The sequence below is a fragment of the Mastigoproctus giganteus genome, chromosome 10 (genome assembly GCF_048544385.1).
Source record: "Mastigoproctus giganteus isolate SK-2022 chromosome 10, ASM4854438v1, whole genome shotgun sequence".
In the NCBI taxonomy this organism is placed as follows: Eukaryota; Metazoa; Arthropoda; class Arachnida; order Uropygi; family Thelyphonidae; genus Mastigoproctus; species Mastigoproctus giganteus.
The window spans coordinates 170,843,116-170,865,520 of record NC_143584.1 but is presented as its reverse complement, the minus strand read 5'-3'; the positions used below and the strand labels follow the sequence as shown (position 1 = coordinate 170,865,520).

Sequence of the window (22,405 nt, the reverse complement as noted above, 5' to 3'; positions counted from 1 at the left end):
TAAACTCGCTATCAGTAAAAGCCCTCCCTTCTTCAGCAATGATTTGAGATGCTCGCAAACTAGCTCTAATTAAATTTAAATTCTGATTAGTGAAACATGTCATCTGTTGTTGTTGCCTCTTGAAATCAAAGCTCAGCTCTTGTAATTTCTTGTTTTGCAACTCTCCTTGAATTTTAGCATAAGTTGAGGCATGTTTTGTCGTATAATACCGTTTCAAATTATATTCTTTCAACACAGAAACTGCTTCCTTACATATAAGGCAGGTACATCGATTATTGTCCCTTTTAAAAAAATAATTAATCAACCAAAGTTCATTGAAGACACGACATTCAGAATCAATTTTTCTTTTCCTTGACATCTTGATTTGCTAAAATTAAAAATTCAAAGTTAAATAAAATTAAAAATAATATGCATTTATACAAATAGCACTAATAAATTGTTGCACATGATAATCGGTGCAGCGGCCCGACGACTACAGTCTGAATGAGAATAGCTGACCAGGAGAAAGATTAATATGCGTACTCGTCTTTAAAAAATTCATTTATACTCCAGCACAACAACCAAGTCAATAGAGTTTACAATAAATCGTCAACACAAATATTTATCGTATTTAGTAGTCGTGGGCTTGAACCCCGGTTCATTCAAGGAAACGCGTTCTATGCAGTCTTGCTCCTGACCACTCGGCTATGTCAGGCCTTTACATTACAAACTGCAAAGAACGCATTGCATACAATTCTTTCACTAATACTTGATTAATATTTAGATTAGTGTTTAGCAATTGTTTTAACTGTCGCTTATTATAACTTTACTATTTCACTTTTTGACAACTCGTGTTTGCTGGAAATACTCGAGGCTATAAACTTATAGCCTTGGGCACTCGCACTGTTCGGATTTCCGACATCGCAAGAAACACTGCTGCCAAGTGGAAGCGCACAGAGTTGCAACAATGTTACAAAATTATATTTGGACGCATTTACATTATATTTTGATTAAAAATATCCTTATATACGATATGTAGCAACCAAAAAAGATTTCTATAGAATAAATTTCACGAGGCGGATGAAATAGTCTTTCGGGCCGGATCCGGCCTGTGGGCCGTAGGTTGGGGACCCCTGGTTTAGATGGTATCTAATTAGTGCCCAAAAAATATTCAATCTGAATTTGGGAATGTATGTAGTTGCTAAAAAGTAAATGTTCTTAAGAAGTGGGCAGTTGAGTGAATGGATAAAGGTAAGCTTCTTATTTCTTAAATTTTTGGTATTTTCACTGTTTAGCTAGTCTGCTTTTATATGTGTACTTTTTAACTACTGTCAAATTTTGATCTAGTTTTGACCCATTTTAAGAATTAAATGCTTGTTATCATTTAATCCTTGAACATTAAATGAGCATACATTAAATGCAGGTAAAAATTTAATCCTTGACTTATAACAGGTTTTGTTTAGCATTGAAAATACTTTGCTGCTGATTGTATCTTTGGTTGACTCTTTAGTGTATTAACATGACAGTTAGGCAAAGGATGTTCCCCTCTCTTCTCTTTCTGAACTTGTTGGCAATGTGAGAAGGTGAATGGAAAGGTTTTGTTAACATTGTATTTTCCAGTTTGGCTTTACTTGGCATATCAGCCCTTGTGGCCCAGAGATTATGGTGAAAAGATATCTCTAATTTGGCATTTTAAGAATTGTTGTAAACCTTTTATATGGGTTTGTTCAAATTATACCTTTAAAAACAAAACATGCATTTTCTGAAAATCCTCTGCTTAATTATATGTAGCACCTTTTCTAAAGTGGATGCAAAAGTATTATTAATTCTGATATGTTCTCTCTGAATGGCATGTTTATATACAGTACCCTATTATAAATAAACTGGTAATTATTAATTTAGAATATTTTGTGTATTTTTTGCTTTTGGCAGTTATTATTATTATTTTTAAAACAGGGATCATTATGTCATCCATACCTGTCACTTCCATTTTTGGATCTGTTGAGTGATGTGAATGTCCGCAGTTTTGTGGTTGGAGCTACTAATGTCCTGTTTAAGCAAAAAAAACATCTCTTTGATGTTATAGTAGAGGTATTTTTCTTATTTTGTCTAAAAGTTAATTTTATACATTTATCACTGATTTTTTTTTTTTATTATTTTTTTAAGATTCTTCAGTACATCTGTTTTTATTATTGAGAAATTATAATCTTTCTTAATGAAAAAAAGATATTACACTAAATTGTAATGAAGAAATTATTATTTTAACTCCTGAGGAGATACTGTACTTTAACAATAACAAAAGCCTTGTCTAACAATAATAATAGTAATATATACAGTAATACCCCGACTTACGCGAACTCTGAGTTACACGGTTCTTGATTTTTTCGTTTGGCAACACTGCCGCCCACTATCTTCAAGGTTGTTTTTCATATGCTATCGATATACGGTGCGACGGTGGAGAGTGAGAGCGAAAGATGAACAAAATTCAACTTTGCTGCCGCATGAGCTGCACACAAGAATTTGCATTCCAACTGTCATATTTATATGTGTACGTTCGAATTCTTGCTCAACTTTTGTCGGAAATTACATCATTTTCACGAAGAAAAAACTTTCCAGGCTTTAAGGTTTCCAAAGACCGATTGACAGTGATGGTTGGCGGGAATGCAGCTGGTGACTGCAAGTTAAAACCTCTCTTAATCTATCGCTCCGAAAACCCAAGAGTTTTAAAAAATATATCTAAAATTAGCTTACCAGTGATTTGGAAGTCAAATCATAAAGGCTTGGGTGACAGCTTCCTTTTTTGATGACTGGTTTGGTCACCACTTCATACCCGAAGTCGAACGTTATTGCAAGTCTAAACAGATTCCATTTAAAGTGATGCTTCTTATTGACAATGCACCCGGTCACCCTCCTGCCACCCTAATTAATTTCGACCCACGTGTGAAAGTTGTGTTTTTGCCTCCAAACATAACCAGCTTGCTTCAACCGATGGACCAGGGAGTCATCAAAACATTCAAGGCCTACTACACGAGGCGTTCGTTTGCACGTCTGAATGAAGCTATGAGACAAAATAGTGAGATATCTGTTAAAGACTTTTGGAAACAATTCAATGTTTTAGATGTCTTAAGAATCATTGAAGAATCTTGGGATGAAATTCACAAGAAAAATTGAATGGTGTCTGGAAGAAACTTTGTCCATTTTTTTTTTTTCAAAAACGAGACAAAAACAACGCCAGAAACTGATCATGTCACTCATGTGATAGAAGAAGTTGTTAATCTTGCCAGGCAATTAGATTTGGAAGTCAATGGTGATGATGTCAACGAGCTGTTGGATTCACATAGTCAGGAGCTGACAATGAATGAGCTCATAGAGATGCGTGACCAAAACGTCACTGAAGTATCTAACACTCAGACCCAGTTCCACCAGAAAATCACATGACAATTGCAAGCTTGAGAGAAGGTCTCAGCTCAATTGAAAAGGGCTTAAAAATTTTAGAAAACAGACTCCAACGAAGAACGCGTTATAGCTATAAAGCAAGGAATAAAAAAATTATTAGTTTGCTACGAAGAAATTCTGCGTGAAAAAAAGAAGGCGCTGTGTTGTCAGACGAATTTGTTAGATTTTATGAAGCCATCGACGTCGAAATAACTTTTTTAAGTAACTCATTTATTTTTTTAATATGTATTTTGTATTAATATGTATAAACAATTGCAATTTTATTAAATATTTTTCTTCTAAACTATTGTTTTTGTTAGTCTTTGGTACCAATTAAACAAAATTTATATGTATTTATATGCAAAGTTGTACCCCGACTTATGCAAATTCGACCCACCTATCGCGTAACTTCGTGGTATTTTTTTTTTTTTTTTTTTTATGAAACCCCAAACACGAAAGGTATCAAAACCTATAGTACTTAGTACCGTGCATGGGTTGAAGGAGAAGTATGGGGGGAGAGGGGGGATGCTGGAACCTTTGCTCTAGAGACTAAACATGGGTTTCACCACTTCAAGCCTCCAATAAGCAAAGTGGTGGTATTTCACCAGTTGATGAAAGTCATCTACCACCTTGAATTACTGTATTTTCCTTTATTTATTATTTATAAGATAAACTAAGAGAAAAGAAACAACATAATTGAAATAAAAATATTGTACATGTATATATTTAATTTATTATTTATTATTTATTTTAATTTAATATAATTATTCTGTATGTAGTATATACAAAAGAAATAAATTAATCTAATTTAAAGAAAGGATCTAATTTTATTTGCACAGTTTTTGTCTTATATGCTTTCTTAAGTATAGTTCAAAAATTATAAAATGCAATAGTTGTTCCTTTATTATTTTACTGCAGTTTTATAACACATTCCCTATTATATTCAATACATTGTGGCCATCTTTTTTAGAAGGCAGAAGTGTTTTTCTCTTTCATCACGAGTAACAAAAACTTGTTACTCATCAGCTCTTCTGTTGTTGTTGTGATAGCAACTTCTTCATTCACCTTAATAAACTCCTTAAACTCACCAACAAAATCCATATGCCCCTTCAAATTCCTCCATTACTCAGTGTTGCTATCCCCTCCCTCCCACCCCATCTCCTTCAACCCATGCATGGTACTGCTAGTATTGTGCATAGTACTAATACTAGTTAGTACCACTTCTGGTACTAGTTAGCATTAGTTAGTTAACACTAATAATATATTACTATAATATATTTCTTACTGGTACTAATTTAAAACTAGGCGGTAGATGACTGTGTAACCTGTGTAATACCATCACTTTGCTTATTGGAGGCTTGAAGTAGTGAAACCCATGTTTAGTCTCTAGAGCAAAGTTTCTGGCATCCCCTCCCTCCCCATCTCCTTCAATTCATGTATGATACTAAATGCTATAGGTTTTGATACCTTTCATGTTTGAGATTTTCATTAAAAAAATGTATTTTGTTATCCCTAGTTAGGAAAAAGCATATATCCAAAACAGTTTTTTAGGTATTATAAACAGAGATGCATGACTGTGATTCTATGGCCAAGCCCTCTATAAACAACAGTAATATTTTTACATACAAGATTCAATTAGAAAGTTCAACAAATGGTTTTATAATTCTTGAATGCATAGCAGTAGCTAAAGGTTACGAGTGAAGCTTACATCACTGTCTTTTGAGCATATCAAGTTAACTTGTTATACACCAGTCTAGCAGAAGGCTGCTTTGAGTGAACACTTGTTTTTCTCATACATTGCATGTACTCAAAATACAAAATTTGATCAACAAGCAGCATTGAATTTTGACCAAAGAAAACATAAACGACTGCCTAAAGGCATTTACAAAAGAAGACTATCAAAAATGTTTTGATCAATGGCAGACATGTTGGTACAAGTGTGTAGTTGCAGGAGATAATATTGAGGAATATTAACAATATAACCATTTATCATTGAATAAAATTAATATTTGCAGCACTCACTGAACTTTTTAATCAAACCTTGTAAACGGAACTTTATTCCAGCAATTATTTATTTTCCTTTTTTAATATAAATTTATATTCCCTTGCAGGTATTGTCTGAAAAAGAGTAAAGATGCCATCTGCATTTAGTTTATGTTTCACTGCATTTAGTTTATTTTAGTTTGTTTCGTGGGTTTTACTACTTTAATTCTTTTAAGGCTTTATACATTTAAGGCTGCCATGCAGATGCCAGGTGGGGAGGAGCAGCAGTGCGTAGCACACGCTTCTTGATTAGACCGGGGTTCGAGCCCGTCACCACCAAATACGGAGGATGCGGAAAGGTCAAGGAATGACCACCGCATATCCCTGAGCAATATGGCCTTAGTTGCTAATGCTCCTAAAAACCAAATAACAAATAGCCATGCAGATGAGTGATTTCCAGACTGCAAATTACAGAATTTCAGTCCTTCTTGGTAAGAATATCCGGCGAAGGTAACGAAAGCCAACACGGGAAACATCGGGAAACTTACTGGACAAACTTATTTCTTGCTAGCGCAGTTTCTCCATTCATTCTTGGTAAACAGATGGTGTGGGTTATTGGTAGTGGCAGTAGAAGTTGATAACAATGTATTGATTAGTTTTTTCTCATTATTAAAAGCAGCTTACTTGAGTTCATGAGTGTAATGCCTTCTCTGCTGAAATTTACTTGCGGGTACACCCTACAGACTGCCTCAGTCTTAGGGTTTTTATCCCCCTTTCTGCTGTTTTAAAATTGGAAAATGACTTCTACAGACAGTGCATGTTATCGATAGTGCCAGTAGAAGTCCGTTATCCTATTTTAAAACAGCGGAAAAGGGAGTGGGGGTAAACACCCTAACTGAGGCAGTCTGGAAGGTGTACCCTTAAGTAAATTTCAGATGCGAAGGCATTGCACTCATCAACTCCAATAATCTGCTTTTAATAATGAGAAAAAACTAATCAATATATCGGAGTAGTAGTAGTAGTGGCATGTGATGCAAGAAAGCAAATGTATGAGCTTATGCAGCATCAGCAAAAAAAAAAAAAAAAAATCACACCATTCCCTCTAAATGCCTGTCCAGTTCCTCCTTAAATTTATTTAACCTATCAACTTCCACAATGACAGATGGAAGTTTGTTCCAGCAATTAACCACCCGCTGGCTAAAGGCAAATTTCCGCACATCTATTCTACATCTGTCTTTTCTTAATTAGAATTTATGCCCCCTTAGGTTCGTAATCTGAACAAGTGGAAGAATCCCATCAGAATTCAGCGTGCTCAACCCATTCAAGGCCTTATACACCTCAATCAGATCACCGCGCAGGGGACTAGTCTCCAGCCACTGCAATTTGCAGAACTTAAGCCTCTCTTGGTAAGACGATCCCTTCATTCCCCTCGCAAATCTTGTTGCCCTTCTCTGTACACGTTCAAGCAAATCTACATCCTTCCTAAAATGAGGCCTCCAGACCTGCACGCAGTACTCAAGGCGTGGCCTGACCGTTACCTTATACAGAGGGACAATCACCTCCTTTTCCCTGCTAGCAAAATTCCTATATTTCATTGACAAAACCCCATGACCTGTCCTGGCAGCTTGTCTTCATTGCTCAGAAAACTTCATATCTGACTGCACAATTACTCCCAGGTCTTTTTCATTTACTACCACCTTAAGTGTAGTACCACACGATTGGTACGTTTCTCTGGGGTTACTTCTATGCATATGCAGTACTTTGCATTTGTCAAGGTTAAACTTCAGCTGCCACTTCTTAGCCCATCTGCTCAAATTTTCTAGATCCTGTTGCAGTAGCACACTGCCATTACTGTCATTAACAACCCTGCCAACATTTGTATCATCTGCAAACTTCGACATTAAGCCTGATATACCTTCATCAATATCATTGATAAATATACAAAACAACAGTGGACCCAACACCGAACCCTGTGGGACTCCACTAATAACATTAGTCCAAGAAGAGCAGCACCCATTGATTACCACCCTCTGTCTTCTCGCACTTAACCATCCTTTTATCCATTGTAGCAACTTATCCTTAATACCATTCTGCTCCAATTTGTACAATAGTCTTCCATGCGCAACAGTGTCAAAAGCTTTCCTGACCATTCAGTACAGCAAAAGCCAGTGGCTTCCCTAATAAGACATAGATGTAAATATTTATATTGACTAAAAGATGGTACTAGTGGTTAAAATGTAAATAACAGTTCATATGGCCTTAGTTGCTAATGCTCCTAAAAAACCATATAACAAACAAACAAACAAATAACAGTTCAAATTGTTAAATGTAAACAAATGTCAGTAAGCATAGTTATAGCAAATATCAGTGGTTGTGGTAGAGAAAATAATATTTTCACAATAGAGAATAAGAAAAAAAAAAAAACTATTCTTTATGATGAATAATTATTACGAAGAGGAACTCTATCAATGTACATGATATTTTTCTTTTAATAAAGCTATTGCGAAGAAATTTAATCAGTGTCTCATGCATAATAACAAAGATCACCAAGTTTCATTTTTTTCCACCATCATAATTATAGCAGGCAGTTAAGGCCAAGGCCACTCACTTGACTATCTTTTCCATAGTGTTAGTATGCAATGGGAAGCCAAGTGGGTGGCCATTAGCTATTTAGTGTTTTCCTTCCTTCTTTAGTCTTGTCCCTGAACAAGCTGTATGACTAGTTATAATGGTAGCAAAAAAATCTTGGCTGTGTGAAATTAAATATTGTTTGTGGGCATCTGTAAGTTGTAGTTTATGGAGAGATTTAATGAAGCATACATTTTTACAGCTATATTTGCACTGGGCATTTTCAGTCTCTCTCTCGCTCTCCCTTTGCTCTTAATTATTATAAAGTGATCTCTTTGCTCTTAATTATCCTAAAGTGATGACAGTCTGTTCACCAGGTCACACATGTGCAACACATAACTGTAATTTAACCAACCACAACCATAATATGCAAGAACAATGAAAGTTTACTTGAATAAAGCTAGCACTAAAAGAGAGAAATTCAAAGTTATAAAACTGCTAAAGCTATATGACAGACATAGAAATTATAAGATGTGTGCAGAATTACCTTTTCTTTTCATCTGCTTTTGTGGTCAGCAGGATTTAAACTGCATTGATCTTAAGTGGTCTTAATTCTCACAGCAGAACAAACTGCCTTTGCAGCGAATTTCCCTTGTTGCCCTCACCAATAGGTTAATTACCCATTTGTTTTAAAGATGAGACTACTGTGACAGCCTGTTTCAGAACTAACTGGTCCCTCAGATAGCAGGTGGGCTCTAGTGACAACACTCAAACAAAACAGGATAGCCTTAGCCATGTTACAACTTTGAAAACTGATTTCATATGTTGCGTGGCAGCTCACATTGAACAGCTCTTTACCACTATTTTGTGTGTGTTGCTGCTACAGACCACTTCTACCTGATCTGGGACCAGTTAGTTCTGAGGTAGGCTGTCATAACAGTACAGCAATACCTCGCTCAGCACAGCTTCAAACAGCACTGGTTTCAATATAACACAGTTTTCAATTAAGTTTAAGTCGAAAATTTACTGCACATATTAAAACTCATTCAATAATCTAGATACATACTCTATATATATGCTGCGTTGTCGTAGCCTAGGTATGCGTACATATATGCTGCAGTGCCAACTCTATTGTCTCACATGCGCCAATAGCTTCCCTCAGGCTGCCAGCAGCACCTTGCAACAGTGTTCAGTATTCTTAGTTCCGTCCTGATGACACAATGTGATAGCTTTTCATTTCACAATTTATTTTTTACCCCTTTAAATACGAAATGATGAGTCAAAAAAGGAAGAGTAATGAAAGCGGTGGAGCTACTAAACATAAATGGCTTACATTAGAAAAAAAACTTGATATTATCAAGTGCCACAAAGATGGTGCATCGTATGCTAAAATTGCGTGGGAAAATGGAATGAATTAAGTATCAGTGCAAACAATTATTCGAAAGAAAGATCAGTAATAAAGAGCAAGGAATTTCTACAGCATCTTACATGACGAAAGGGATAACCAAGCAAAGAAGTTTGCTATTGATTAATGTGGAATGTCTTTTATTAATATGGATAGAAGATTGTAATCAAAAGAGAATTTCTTTCAGTCAAAACATTATACAAGCAAAAGCCATGAGCCTTTATAACACACAGAAGGAAAAACAAGAAAATGAAGAGGAGGAGACTAAAGAAATATTTACATCCAGTCATGGTTGGTTTTTTTTTTTTCCATTTAAAAACCGTGTTGGGCTTCACAATGTTCATATCTCAGGTTAAAGTGCAAGTGCAAACAAAGATGCTGCTGCAAGATTTCCCAGTAAATTGAAACACATCAGTGAAGAAGGTGGCTACAAGGATGAACAAATTTTCAACATCGACAAAACTGGACTGTTCTGGAAAAAAATGCACTCACGAACGTTTTTAGCTGAAAATGAAAAGGTCCCACCTGGATATAAGGCATCAAAAGATCATTTAACACTTTTGTTGGGTAGAAATTCATCTGGGGATTTTAAATTGAATCCTGTACTCGTGTTCAGAGCAGAAAACCCAAGAGCTCTGAAGGGTTGCGTAAAGAGTACATTCCTCTTAATTTGGTGATCCAATAAGAAAGTATGGATTACAAGAGAACCGTTTATAGAATGGTTCACAAATTATTTTTGTCTGACGGTTGAACATTACTGCAAAGATGCAGATGGAGTTCAAATTTTTGTTGCTTTTAGACAATGCACCAGGCCATCTACCTGAAATTTCTGATCTCAATGAAAATGTAAAAATATTCTTTCTTCCATCAAACACAATGTCTCTCTTACAACAACCCATGGATCAAGGCATATTATCTGCAGCAAACGTTTTCTAAAGCGATTGAAGCTTCAACAGGAGTGGGATCATTATCTTTACAAACATTTTATAACATCAGGAATGCGATCAAAAATATATCTGCATCTTGACTAGAAATCACTGCCAAACGACATGCATTCTGTTTGGCAGCATTTTTTGCCCCATTTGGCAATGCTTTCAATGGGTTTGAATTGCAAGTTCAGACAATTGCTGAAGATATTGTGAAGGTCGGAAAAGACTTGGGATTTGAAACTTTGGACATCGCCAATGTACATGACTGCATTGACTCACAATCAAATGACTTAGATGATTCAACTCTCCTTGAAATTGATAAGCAAACTTCATAGAAGAAGAAAACAATTCTGAAGTGGATAACACTGAAGTGGCACCAAAAGAATTTTCAATTGAAGAATTGCAGAAGGTTTTTGGGGGGTTGACATGGCCTGCCAGGCAATTACGAATAGAGATCCAAATGTTGAACGTAGCATCAAGATACAGCAAATTTTACATGAGATTCAGTGCTAAAAAGACTTCTACGCCGAGAAGAAGAGACATCACCAAACTTCATTATTGAAATACCTAAATAAACAAAGATTTTTTTCACATCTCTCATGATGTTACCTTTTCATTAATAAAATTTTTGCAATATTTTTATTTCAAATCCTTTTAATTGGCTATCAAGCACAACTTGTTTATAGATTTATTATAATTTGTTTGTAGACTGTTTCTCTGGTATGCATTCAATTAAAACCCATTATAAATATATCTCACTCAGCACGGTTTCACATAACACGAAACAGTTTCGCTACCAATTATCAGTGCTATATGGAGTATTACTGTATTTCCATTTCGTTTCAAAGTAGTGGAATACCGGAGGGGAAACGTTGCAAGGGCAGGTTTTTTCAGTTTTGAGAATTAGACCATTACATTGTCTATGCAGTTTAAAGTATGTGGACCAGAAGAACAGTTTAAAGGACAAAACAACTTTAAAGAGAGAAATGTCACCCTTTTTTTTGCATAGATTTTTAAAGACAAATGTGATCATTGATATGAATGCAAGATTCTGCAATCACACACTTGTTTCATTGTGTCACCCACTGATCAAAACATTTTCACAAAGTCTTCTTTTGTGAAACACAACAGACCAGACGTTTAGCTGGTCTGTTGTGTTTGATTGGATTTCTTGAATTTACTCAGATTATTTTCCTTTCATGTCTGGTTTTGGGAATGGCCAAAATTGCATGGTGTCATATCAAGCACCATATGATTTTTTTTTTTTTTTTTCCCTTTGAAATCACATAAACAGCTTCCCCCCCCCCTTTTTTTTTTAACACAGCATCGTCTCAATGAGTAATTTATGGAGATGATGCATTGAATTTCCGTGGCTGACATCAAGTTTAGAATAAAATTTGATGTTTACGCATCGTTCAAATTTGAAACTACTTGAAGGAAGCTTTTTTTTTTTTTTTTTTTCATTATCGTCATCATAGCATCATCTCTGTAAATTGCAATGAGCAGAGCAATTCATTCATTTCCATGACTGACTTATCAACTTTACAATGAAATTTGAGCTGGGGCACACATCTTGTGAGTATGGGCTTGGCACACCCAGGGTCCTCAGCTGGATATCATCATCATTCTTCTCTTTCTTGGTGAAAGTGCAATGTAATCAGGGGTATAGGGAAGGGCTTTTGTTCTGATTCTACAGTTGTCTCAGACGGTTTTGAAATTCTGTGCAATGGGACCAACAGATGATATTACCAGCGGAAAATTCTAAATGGGAAGCATTCAGGGAAGTAATCGTAGAAGCTACTATGCTTTTAATACCAAATAAAAAATACTGTTCAAGGCTTAAGACCTGAATAGATGTCATATGAACTACAGATGCAGGTTGCAGAGAAGAAAAGTGCATTGGGCTCATATAAATTATCAGGTGATACAGAAGCCTATGGATATATAAATTCTGTAATCAAGTAACAAAAGATGTTAGGCAAGCTAAGGCAGATTACAAGAAGTTTCTGGCAAAGAAAAGCAGCAGAGACTTCTTTACTTATATTAATATATAAAGGGTTGAATCACATTGGTCCATTTTATGTATGTTTTTACTGCTAATGATCCTCCTTGTGTTACTGACAAATTTAATAGGTATTTTGAATCTACATTTACACATGAGGAATTGTTAAGGGAAGGGGAAACCAGAAGTGTATCATACTCCAACAGAGAGCTAAATGATTTTGGGAAAATTGAGAGGAAAGTGGAAGAGAAATTGTTAAAGCTTAACATAAAAAAGGTGCCTGCGATCTATCCAATTATATTAAGGGAGGCAGCAAAGGAGGTAAGCAAACACTTAGCTATAATTATAAGAAGCATCTTTGGATTCAGGGGAGGTCTCTGTGGACTGGAGATGTGCAGATGTATCTCCAATTCACAAAGGGAATCAAAATGTGACGTGAATAATTAGAGACCCATTAGCTTAACTTCTGTTCCAGGGAAAATAATGGAGTCGTTGGTTAAAAAACAGAAAACTGACAGAATCCCATGAGCCAAAACAGCTCATGGGATTCTGTCAGTACTGGAATTTTGCCAACAGTGAGAGAGGTGATTATCCCATTGTATAAGGCAGGGGTTGGCAACCTTTTTGACTGAAGAGCCATTTTTGGTCTAATTAAAAAAAAAAAAAAAAAAAAGAATCCGAAGAGCTGCACTTCAGCTCAAGCTGGGGGGGGGGGAGAGTTTTTAAGAAATGGAATAGAGTGGGAAGGTGTTTTATTAAAAATATATATATATTTTGAAATATTATTTATTAATAATATTTCTAATTAATGTGATTTTTGCTGCTGAACTTCTTGAGCGAGTCTCTCAACATCAGAAAAGTATGCTGTAATTTTCATCTTTATGCATGCTGAGAGACTCGCATTGTTCAGATGGTTTCTTGATTTATTTTTCATATAGTTCATGTACGAAAATATTTGCCCGCAGAAATTGTTAAAAAACAGAAAACTGACAGAATCCCATGAGCCAGAACATTTCATGGGATTCTGTCAGTGATATACTGGAATTTTGCCAACAGTGAGAGAGGTGATTATCCCATTGTATAAGGCAGGGGTCGGCAACCTTTTCGAACCATAAACCGAGGGAAGTTCAAATGCAAATATTTTCAAATTTATATACGTGTCTGGTAAGCTACACAACGCATTGAACACAATTTGGTCTTCCTTTTTTCAGCTCATCTCTCAGCATCAATTTATGTAGAATTGCAAGAGCAGCCTTTTGCCTCTCCAAATCCTCAATTTCAGTTTTAAGGCATTTTAGTCTTGCCCTCCACATGTCCTTCATTTTTAAGTCCTCTAACTCCATTTCAAACTTTGCTTCATGTGGGCTAAAAGTTAAAGAGCTGCATGCGGCTCGCGAGCTGCAGGTTGCCGACCCCTGGTATAAGGCAGTAAAGCCACAACTTCAGTACTGAATATAGGTCTGGAGGCCTTGTTTCAAGGAAGATATAGTTCTCTTTGATCAGTGCAGAGAGGAGCAACCAGGTTAGTCCATAACACAAGGGATATTTTTACCAGAAAATATTTCGGTTCTGTAAATTGCAGCACTTGGAAACTAAATGCTTGTAAGGGGACCTGAATGAAGTGTTTAACACTTTAAATGGATTGGGTAATGATGATGATATTCTAACTCTTTCATAGACAATGTACTCTAGAGGACATGAACTGAAACTTAAAAAGGATGGGTGCAGGATAGATATGTGAAAATTTGATTTTAGCCAGAGAGTGGTTTTTGGAACAAACAACAATCTGGTATCATGGAAGTGTGTAATTTGAATAAATTTAAGGAAGAATTAGACATACATGGTGACTATAAACTATTCACCTGATTATGAAGTTCAATTAAAATTTTATTGTAATAGATATCTTAAAATTGTTTGCTACTGTTATCAGAGCTGTGGGATAATAAATTTCCATTAACTATAAAGAGATCTTTTCGATGGGAATTCCAGAGAGATCTACCTACGGAATAATCAGTGAGGCAATGGTTGAAACAGTTTCAAGAAACCGGCAGTGTGCTGCACCAGAAAGGAACAGGTAGCTCTATTGTATCTGCAGGTAAAGTTTCTGAACTTTGGGAAGTGTTTACCCATGTATTACAAAATCTATCCGCCAGGCAAGCCTGCAGCTGCAAATACCACGAGCAACATTGCACAGGTGATTTGCAAGAGATTGAAACTTTATGCTTACGAAATGCAAATCATCCAGGAAAAATAACGAGAGAAATTTGCTGTTCATATTCTCAACCATATAGACGAAGATAAGCACTGTCTGGAAAATGTCATTTTCAGTGATGAAGCAACGTCCCACCTGTCTGGTAAGTTAACAAACACAATTGTAGCATATAGGGATCTGAAAATCCGCACTCAGTTTGTGAACACGAGCATGATAATCCCAAGGTAAACACTTGGGGGCACACTGTCCATCAGCTAGATGATTGAGCCATTTTCTTCCAAGAAAATGCTGTGTACTCTGCAAATTACCTAGATATGCTTGAATTGTGGCTGCATATCTTCCACCTCTGCTGGAAGATATGTAGCTATGTGTCTCCTCATGGATTTCTTTATATGGGGAAAGGACAAGGTGTATGCAAAACAAGGGGGAGGGCTATAAAATCAGAGTTAAAAGACCGGATTGAATATGCAGTGACTTCCATTTCTTAAGAGATGCTTCAAAATAGTTGAAATGAAATTGGACATCATCTTGACTTGAACACAAAAAGATGTGCAGTATGGTAGGTCCAAAAAATCAGATACAGCCTACCATCCCTTCCAGTGCAGGAATTTTTTGGGAATTCAGGGATATAACAGTACTCACCACTAATCAAAATTACAAAAGAAGAAACTTCAAGGAAGCCTTCTTCATTAAGCTTTTTAGTGACCTTTCTATCAACAGAAAACAAGGATCAAATTTTGACATTCTGTACTTCAACATCTTCAAAAGAACAAAACAAAATGAAGTGAAGAAAGAGTTACTGACCATAACCCGAATTGTGAGAATACCACCCACCAGACGTTACCGCAAGAAGAGGAGCAAAAAACAGCCAGACATTGTTGGAACCAATAGGATGTAATGCTCTCTATGTAAGGTTTCCGGTTCGAGATCATTCTCCCAGCCGAACTTCCTGATTCAGGGCTATAGCGTAGAACCAGCAGGGTTTTGATCTACAGTTGTTTCTTATTTGGGTAGCCTTCCAGCTCATCCCACAACTACTCAATGGAATTGAGAGCCAGAGAACTTAGCCTGGCTGGGACAGATGCTTGAAGACTTTGTTGTGTTTATTGCTCAGACCAACCACTCTGTCACATTTGGCATGGGAGAGACTTGCTCTGTCATCTCAGACAAGTATAAACAAGCAAACAGGCGTTGAAGTACCCTGATGAATGTGTGTCTGTTGGACTGCCTTCGACTGGGAAATGCTTCTTGTTACAAATGTGCAGCCTCTAGTGCACTGCCGTTGGCTTTACCATACATGAAGTGCATGTCCGCATACTCTTTGTTGCTGTAACTTCTTTCCATGTTGACTATCTTTTGACAAGTACTAGTATGCCTGCTGTGCCTCAGCATTGAGAGAGGGGAAAGGGAGAGAATGAGCATAACCTAAACAAACAAGTCAGTGGTGGATCCCAACTAGAAATGTGCAATATCTTGAAAACGATTCACTTTAGGACCCATGTTTACTAGGCTTTTTTTTCATATTGTAGTCTGTACAGTTTACCTTTAAATTATTGACCATCATTTTTGAAATACCGTGTGTGTGTGTGTGTGTGTGTATTTTTTATTTTTATTTTTTTTTAATTTCATAGTTTGATATGCCCATCACTCTGTTATCCTGGAATTACTACTACTCAATATACAGTAGCTTGCATTCATCGATGGTAAATTTCAATTGCTGCTCCTCAGCCCATCTGCCTAATTCTTTTAGACCTTGTTGCAGTAGCATATCCAGATTACTTTCATTAACCACCCTGCCAACCTTTGTATCATCTGAAAAGTTCAGCACAGAACTCGGGGGGGAATCCAATAATAACAGTCCAAGAGGAGCAGTATCCAGTGATAACCATTCTCTTGTGTCAACCATCCATTTATCCATAGCAGTAACTTGCCCCAAGTGCCACACTGCTCCAATTTATATAGCAATCTTTTATGTGCAACACTATCGATAGCTTACCTGAAATCCAAGTATATGAATCAAAATTATTTTTCGCATCCAGTTCCTTTGTCCTGGACAGAAATCATGGGATACCTATCTAGTGATGGGTAGGCCCACCTTTCACCCGGATAAGGGCATTCACAAGGCGAGGCAGTGAGTCCACTAGTTCACGAATGCATTCTGCATCGGCAAATTATATTTTGCTTACTGGTGGCACAGGAACTCGTGCTACTGTTTTGACATTGCTGTACAACATAAGTAAAGCGAAAGCCAGTCGTCTGCTGCCAAGCGTAAGAAAATCCTGAAAAATATCAGTATTTACCTGGCTAATACAAAATTAGCCAGATAAATGCCCGAGAAAATGTTTCAGTCCTAAATTTAGAGGTATTATTGTATCCCAAGATATTTCGTGTAGTTCCAAATAACTTTTAAAACTAAAAACGAGATATCTCGGGATAATCCATGAAGGGGTTAAACTAGTTACTCCATTATTTTCCCTGGAACAGAAGTTGACCTAACAGGTCTCTAATTACTCGTGTCACCTTTTGATACCCCTTTGTGAATTGTGGAAACATTTGCACATCTCCAATCCATAGTGATCACCCCTGAATCCAAGCATTTCCTTACAATTATGGCTATAGATTTGCTGACCCCCATCCCTTTCTCTCGATATAATTGGATAGATCCCATCTACCCAGGTGCCTTATTTATGTTTAGCTTCAACAATCTACCTCTTAGTTAACAAAATCATTTAGCTCCCTGTAATTTGATATTTCTGACATTTCTTTATCCCTAAAAAAATTACATGTGAATGCATATGCAAAATACAGGCAGTTCCTGCTTTACGAGTTTTCGCTTTACGAGTTCCCGGGTTTACGAATTCTTTTTTTTTAAAGTATCAAAAAAATCAAAAGTATGAACATTAATTTCAATAAATAAATGCTAAAGCTTTGAATTGCAATAAATAAATGTTAATTCTAAAATCATAAATACAGCATTTCAAACCACGTGCATAGCTGTAAATGCAGTACTACTGTGCATGCATTTGTTTAGGCAGACAAGAGTGTCTCAATAACCTGCATAACATAAGGCAGTTACCATACGGACAATACAAAGAGTGGTTGTGTTGCTCTTCATTTTCACTGTCTTGTCGAGTACACTAGAAAAGTTGCTGCAGATTTAAAAAATGCTTATGCATGCTATCTTTAAATTTATAAAGAAAACAGAAGACTGTCTTGGAAACAAACAACTCTTGAAACACTTCCAAAGAAGATGAAGACTCCTTGCACTTCCAACAAACAAGTGCTGAGCCAACAATGAGTAAAGAACCATCAATATGAGTGTGCATTTAGTCAATGATGATGAAGAATAAACATTCTTTAACATTTCTATGACATAAATAATTTCTTTATTATTATAATTTGCTTTATTTTAAAGGTTATGTTTTCGTTTTTGTGGATAAACAAATCATTAAGCATAAACTACAGTCGAAATTGGTTATAACGAGCATCAAGGGATCCACAAAATTTTATTGTTATAACCGTGACTTGCTATATCAGTGATAGTGGAAATGGGGGAACACCTGGGTTTTCCCCATCTCCAAACAATGAACACTTTATATTAGTGATGAGTTAAATCTACCTCCAATTTTGTTAAATTCTCAATAACTTGATAAAAAGATAGATTCAAAAAACAAAAGAAATATTAGAGAAAAAAAATAATATAAGTACCTTCCTACATATTATTTGTATTAATATGCTTGTATAAACTACAATACACTTAATATTGAACACAATTTATTTCTCTATAATTAAAAAAAACATTCTTTAATAATAAACACGATTTCAATTAGTCTTTATTTCATCATCAGCCATTTTCAATCCACTGCAGGATGAAGGCCTCTCCAGCAACTTTCCAGTTCCTTCTGTTTTGTGCAATGGTCATCCATTTACTACCCACACACTCATGAATTTCATATGTCCATCTCCGTTGTTGTCTTCCAGGTTTTCTTCTAGCTCCAAGTTTCACTTCCATAAGTCATGGTGGGAAGTATACATTGATTCATTATTTTACGTTTCAGACAAACTGGGATATTGCTCTTCGGTATGTGACTATATTTCCCGACTGCTATCCATCTAAAATTTATTCTTCTCTTGACTTCCAGCCATTTATCATTATTACAGCTAATAACTTGTCTCAGTTAAGTATATGACTCCACCTTTTCAATTACTGCTCCTTCAATCATTATTTCCCTTTCCGTGGCATACTTGTTCATCATTACTTTTGTTTTAGCCATATTCATCTTTAGTCCAAAATCCTTACTAAATGTGCATAACTGATTAAGATTTTCCTCTAATTCTTTGGGATCATGGCTTATGACCACAATGTCATCTGCAAATCGTAAATGGTTTAGGTACTCTCCGTTCACATTGGCTCCTTTCTGCGACCAGTCTAATCTTCTGAAAGCTTCCTCAAGGGCAGCAGTAAACAGCTTCGGAGATATTGTGTCTCCTTGTCGAACTCCTTTCTCGATTTTAAATTTGCTACTGTCTTTGTCTAGTCTAATAAAGGAGGTAGCACTCTCATATATTTTATTCAAAATCATAATATATGGGGTATCTATGCCTTGTCTTTGCAGTGCCGGAAACATTGCCTTATGCTGTATGGAGTCAAATGCCTTTTCATAATCCACAAATGCCAGGCATAATGGTGTTTTATATTCATTTGCTTTCTCCATTAGCTGTGATATTACGTGAAGGTGATCCATAGTTGAGAATCCTGTCCTAAAGTCAGCTTGCTCTTTCGGTTGATTCTCATCAAGTATTCTTTCTAATCTGTTAGTAATGACCCTTGTGAACAACTTGTAGATGTGGGATAACAAGCTAATTGTTCTATAATTTCCCATTTCTGATTTATCTCCTTTCTTATGCAGCAAAACTATGATTGCATTATTCCACTGCTTAGGCGTCACACCTTTTCTAATGCACTTTGTGAAGAGCCTTGCCAGTTTTCGCGTTATGTCTCTTCCTCCCAATTTTAACAACTCTATAGTAACTTCATCTTCCCCCAGGGCTTTCCGATTCTTCATTTTCTTCAATGCATGTTCTACCTCATCAGGAAGAATATCGGGTATGTCGTATGTGTTACTGCTTTGCAATCCATCTTCCCCACTGCTAGTATCATTCCCTTGCTCCTTGTATAATTCTCTATAGTAGTCTTCTGCTATTTGAATTATGCCTTTTCTGCTGTTTATAGGTACACCATCGCTATTCTTCAGTTTCAGTATCATTTGTCTTTCTGTATTACTGCTCGTGGCTGCTGATTTAAATCCTTTGTTTTCCCTTAATGCTTGTTCTACTTTTCTTGTGTTAAATCTTCTTATGTCCTCTCTGAGTCTCTTTCTAATGGCTTTGCATAACTCAGTATACTCAATTTTCTCCCTGTCAGTGTTTTTCTTGCTCTTCATTTGTCGTCTTCGATTCATCATGACATGATGAACCGAAGTCTTTATTTATGAATCTTAAAATTGATGTTTGTGTTAAGAAATATCAAAGTGAAATCTTTAAGTTTCTGCTTAAAACACTGAACACATTAAAAGTCTCATTACTTGCCTCAGTTCCTTCAAAAAATTGACTATTGTGTCCATTGCACCTTGAGCTTGTGAGATTGTCAGCACTGATTTTGATTCACTTTCACTTGTCGTCATATCATCGTCGTTATCGTCTTTGTTGAGCACAACATCTACAGTGTCAGTCTCTGTAGGAAGACCACTAGTTAACAATTTTTCATCGACTCATACAAATTCTTCGATATTATTAAAACCTACAACATTGTTACGTAGCAACCATTTGAATATGGTAATTTGTTTTCTTCATTTCCATCGTCTTCATCTATGACTGAAATTTCATTTGAATTTAATTTCGATTTCTTGAAGCAATTCAATATGGTTGTCAAAGTAAAGTTGTTCCACGCATCATTCGATAAATTTATATCATCCAATATCGATATAGACTGTAAGTTTCTGTTCTCTTTAACTGATCAGATGTAGAACTAGAAATCTTTTATAAAATCTTTCAAGCTGTTGATTACACCTATATCCATTGGTTGTAAAATTGATGTCACATTGGGAGGCAGAAACACTAGAGCTTAATGTTGGACAAATTTTGAATCTGGGGATATGCAGGCCAGTTATAAACTAACGATAAAATATTTTTCTTCTTTTTGAATAACTCCTTATTCCATTCATTTACGTATTCCTGAAAAATATCCGAAGTCATCCAAGTTTTATTGTTTGCAGGAAGTTTCCTTGCGTTTTTGAAACACTGAGGTTTTAACGATTTTCCAATAACAGTTTTTTTTTTTTTTTTTTTCTTAATCAGTTCCTGCATTATTTGCACATACAAGCACCGTCAAGCGAGCTTTGATTTTATTCCACCAACGCATTTTTCCCATTTGAATTTAAATGTATTGTCAGGTGTCAAATTATAAAAAAGTTCTGTTTCATTGGCGTTGTAGTAGTAATTGAGGCATATGATGCATGAAAGCAAGCATTATCAGCTTATGTAGCATCAGCCAAAAAAAATAACAATTTCACACATCCATTCCCTCTAAACGTTTGTCTAGTTCCTCCTTGAATTTATTTAAGCTATCAACTTCCACAACGACAGATAGAAGTTGATAGCTTAAATCCAGCAATTAACCACCCGCTTACCAAAAGCAAATTTTCCACATCTATTCTATAACTGTCTTTCCTCAATTTGAATTTATGCCCCCTCAGGTTTGTAATCTGAACAAGCGGAAGAATCCCGTCAGCGTGCTCAATCAGATCACCTCGCTGGTGCCTAGTTTCCATCTGCTACAATTTGCAGCAATTAAGCCTTTCTTGGTAAGAGGGCCAATCTCATTGTCCTTCTCTGTACGCGCACTAGCAACACTACATCCTTCCTAACATGAGACGTCCAGACATATATGCAGTACTCAAGGTGTGGCCTGACCATTTCCTTATACAAAGGGATAACACCCCCTTTTTTCCCTGCTAGCAAAATTCCTGTACATCATTGACAATACCCCATGACCTGTTCTGGCAGCCTGTCTGCATTGCTCAGAAAACTTCATATCCGACTGCACAATCGTTCCCAGGTCTTTTTCATTTTCTACCACCCTAAGTGTAGTACCACACAGTTGGTACGTTCCTCTGGGGTTACTTCTACCCATATGCAGTACTTTGCATTTTTCAATGTTGAACTTCAGTTGCCACTTCTCAGCCCATCTTACCAAATTTTCTAGATCCTGTTGCAGTAGCACAACTGTTGTAGATGTCTTCATCATTGAAAACTTTCCTAATTTCTGCCCAAATAAGGTCAATCCATTCATTTGCCATTATTTTATCTGCAGATTAAGATTCTCCATCAGCACATTTTTTCCCTTCAAGATCATATTGTCTATTGAAAATCCAGCACTTTTTTGTGTGGTGAACCATTGAATCACTGCTTCATGAACGTTTGTAACCTTACACTTTCTAAATTTTTTTTTTTTTTTTTCTCTGTTATGTTCTTTTCCAGTGCCAATATGTAAACATCTTTATTCTTCCACAATTTCGATACACTTGAAGAGGACAAAGAAAACTTTTTACACACTACATTTTTGCACCACATTCTAACTCTAGAATAATTTCAACTTTTTCACAAATTGAGAGACACTTTCTTTTGTTAGTAGGCATGTTTCCAAAGGAAGGGTTCATTTCTAACTGATTTTACTTTAAAATGATAAAGTGATCTGCATACAAACTTCTTAGAAGTCTATTTTCCAAAATTCTTAGAACTTCCGAAATAAATTTATGGAGGCACCTCCGTAGCCAGGTGGGAAGGAGCAGCAGTGCGTAGCACACGCTTCTTGATTAGACCGGGGTTCGAGC

At 36.2% G+C, this 22,405-nt stretch overlaps 1 protein-coding gene across 1 annotated transcript in view; it reads left to right on the top strand.

The window, feature by feature from the left end:
• The window catches only part of LOC150079477 (late secretory pathway protein AVL9 homolog), a 269,555-nt gene that overhangs the window by 120,726 nt on the left and 126,424 nt on the right, over positions 1-22,405 (top strand). Inside the window, exon 8 of the mRNA XM_090383082.1 lies at positions 1,936-2,070. Within this exon, the coding sequence (XP_090239208.1) occupies positions 1,936-2,070 (135 nt within the window). The remainder of the gene's footprint in view (positions 1-1,935; positions 2,071-22,405) is intronic.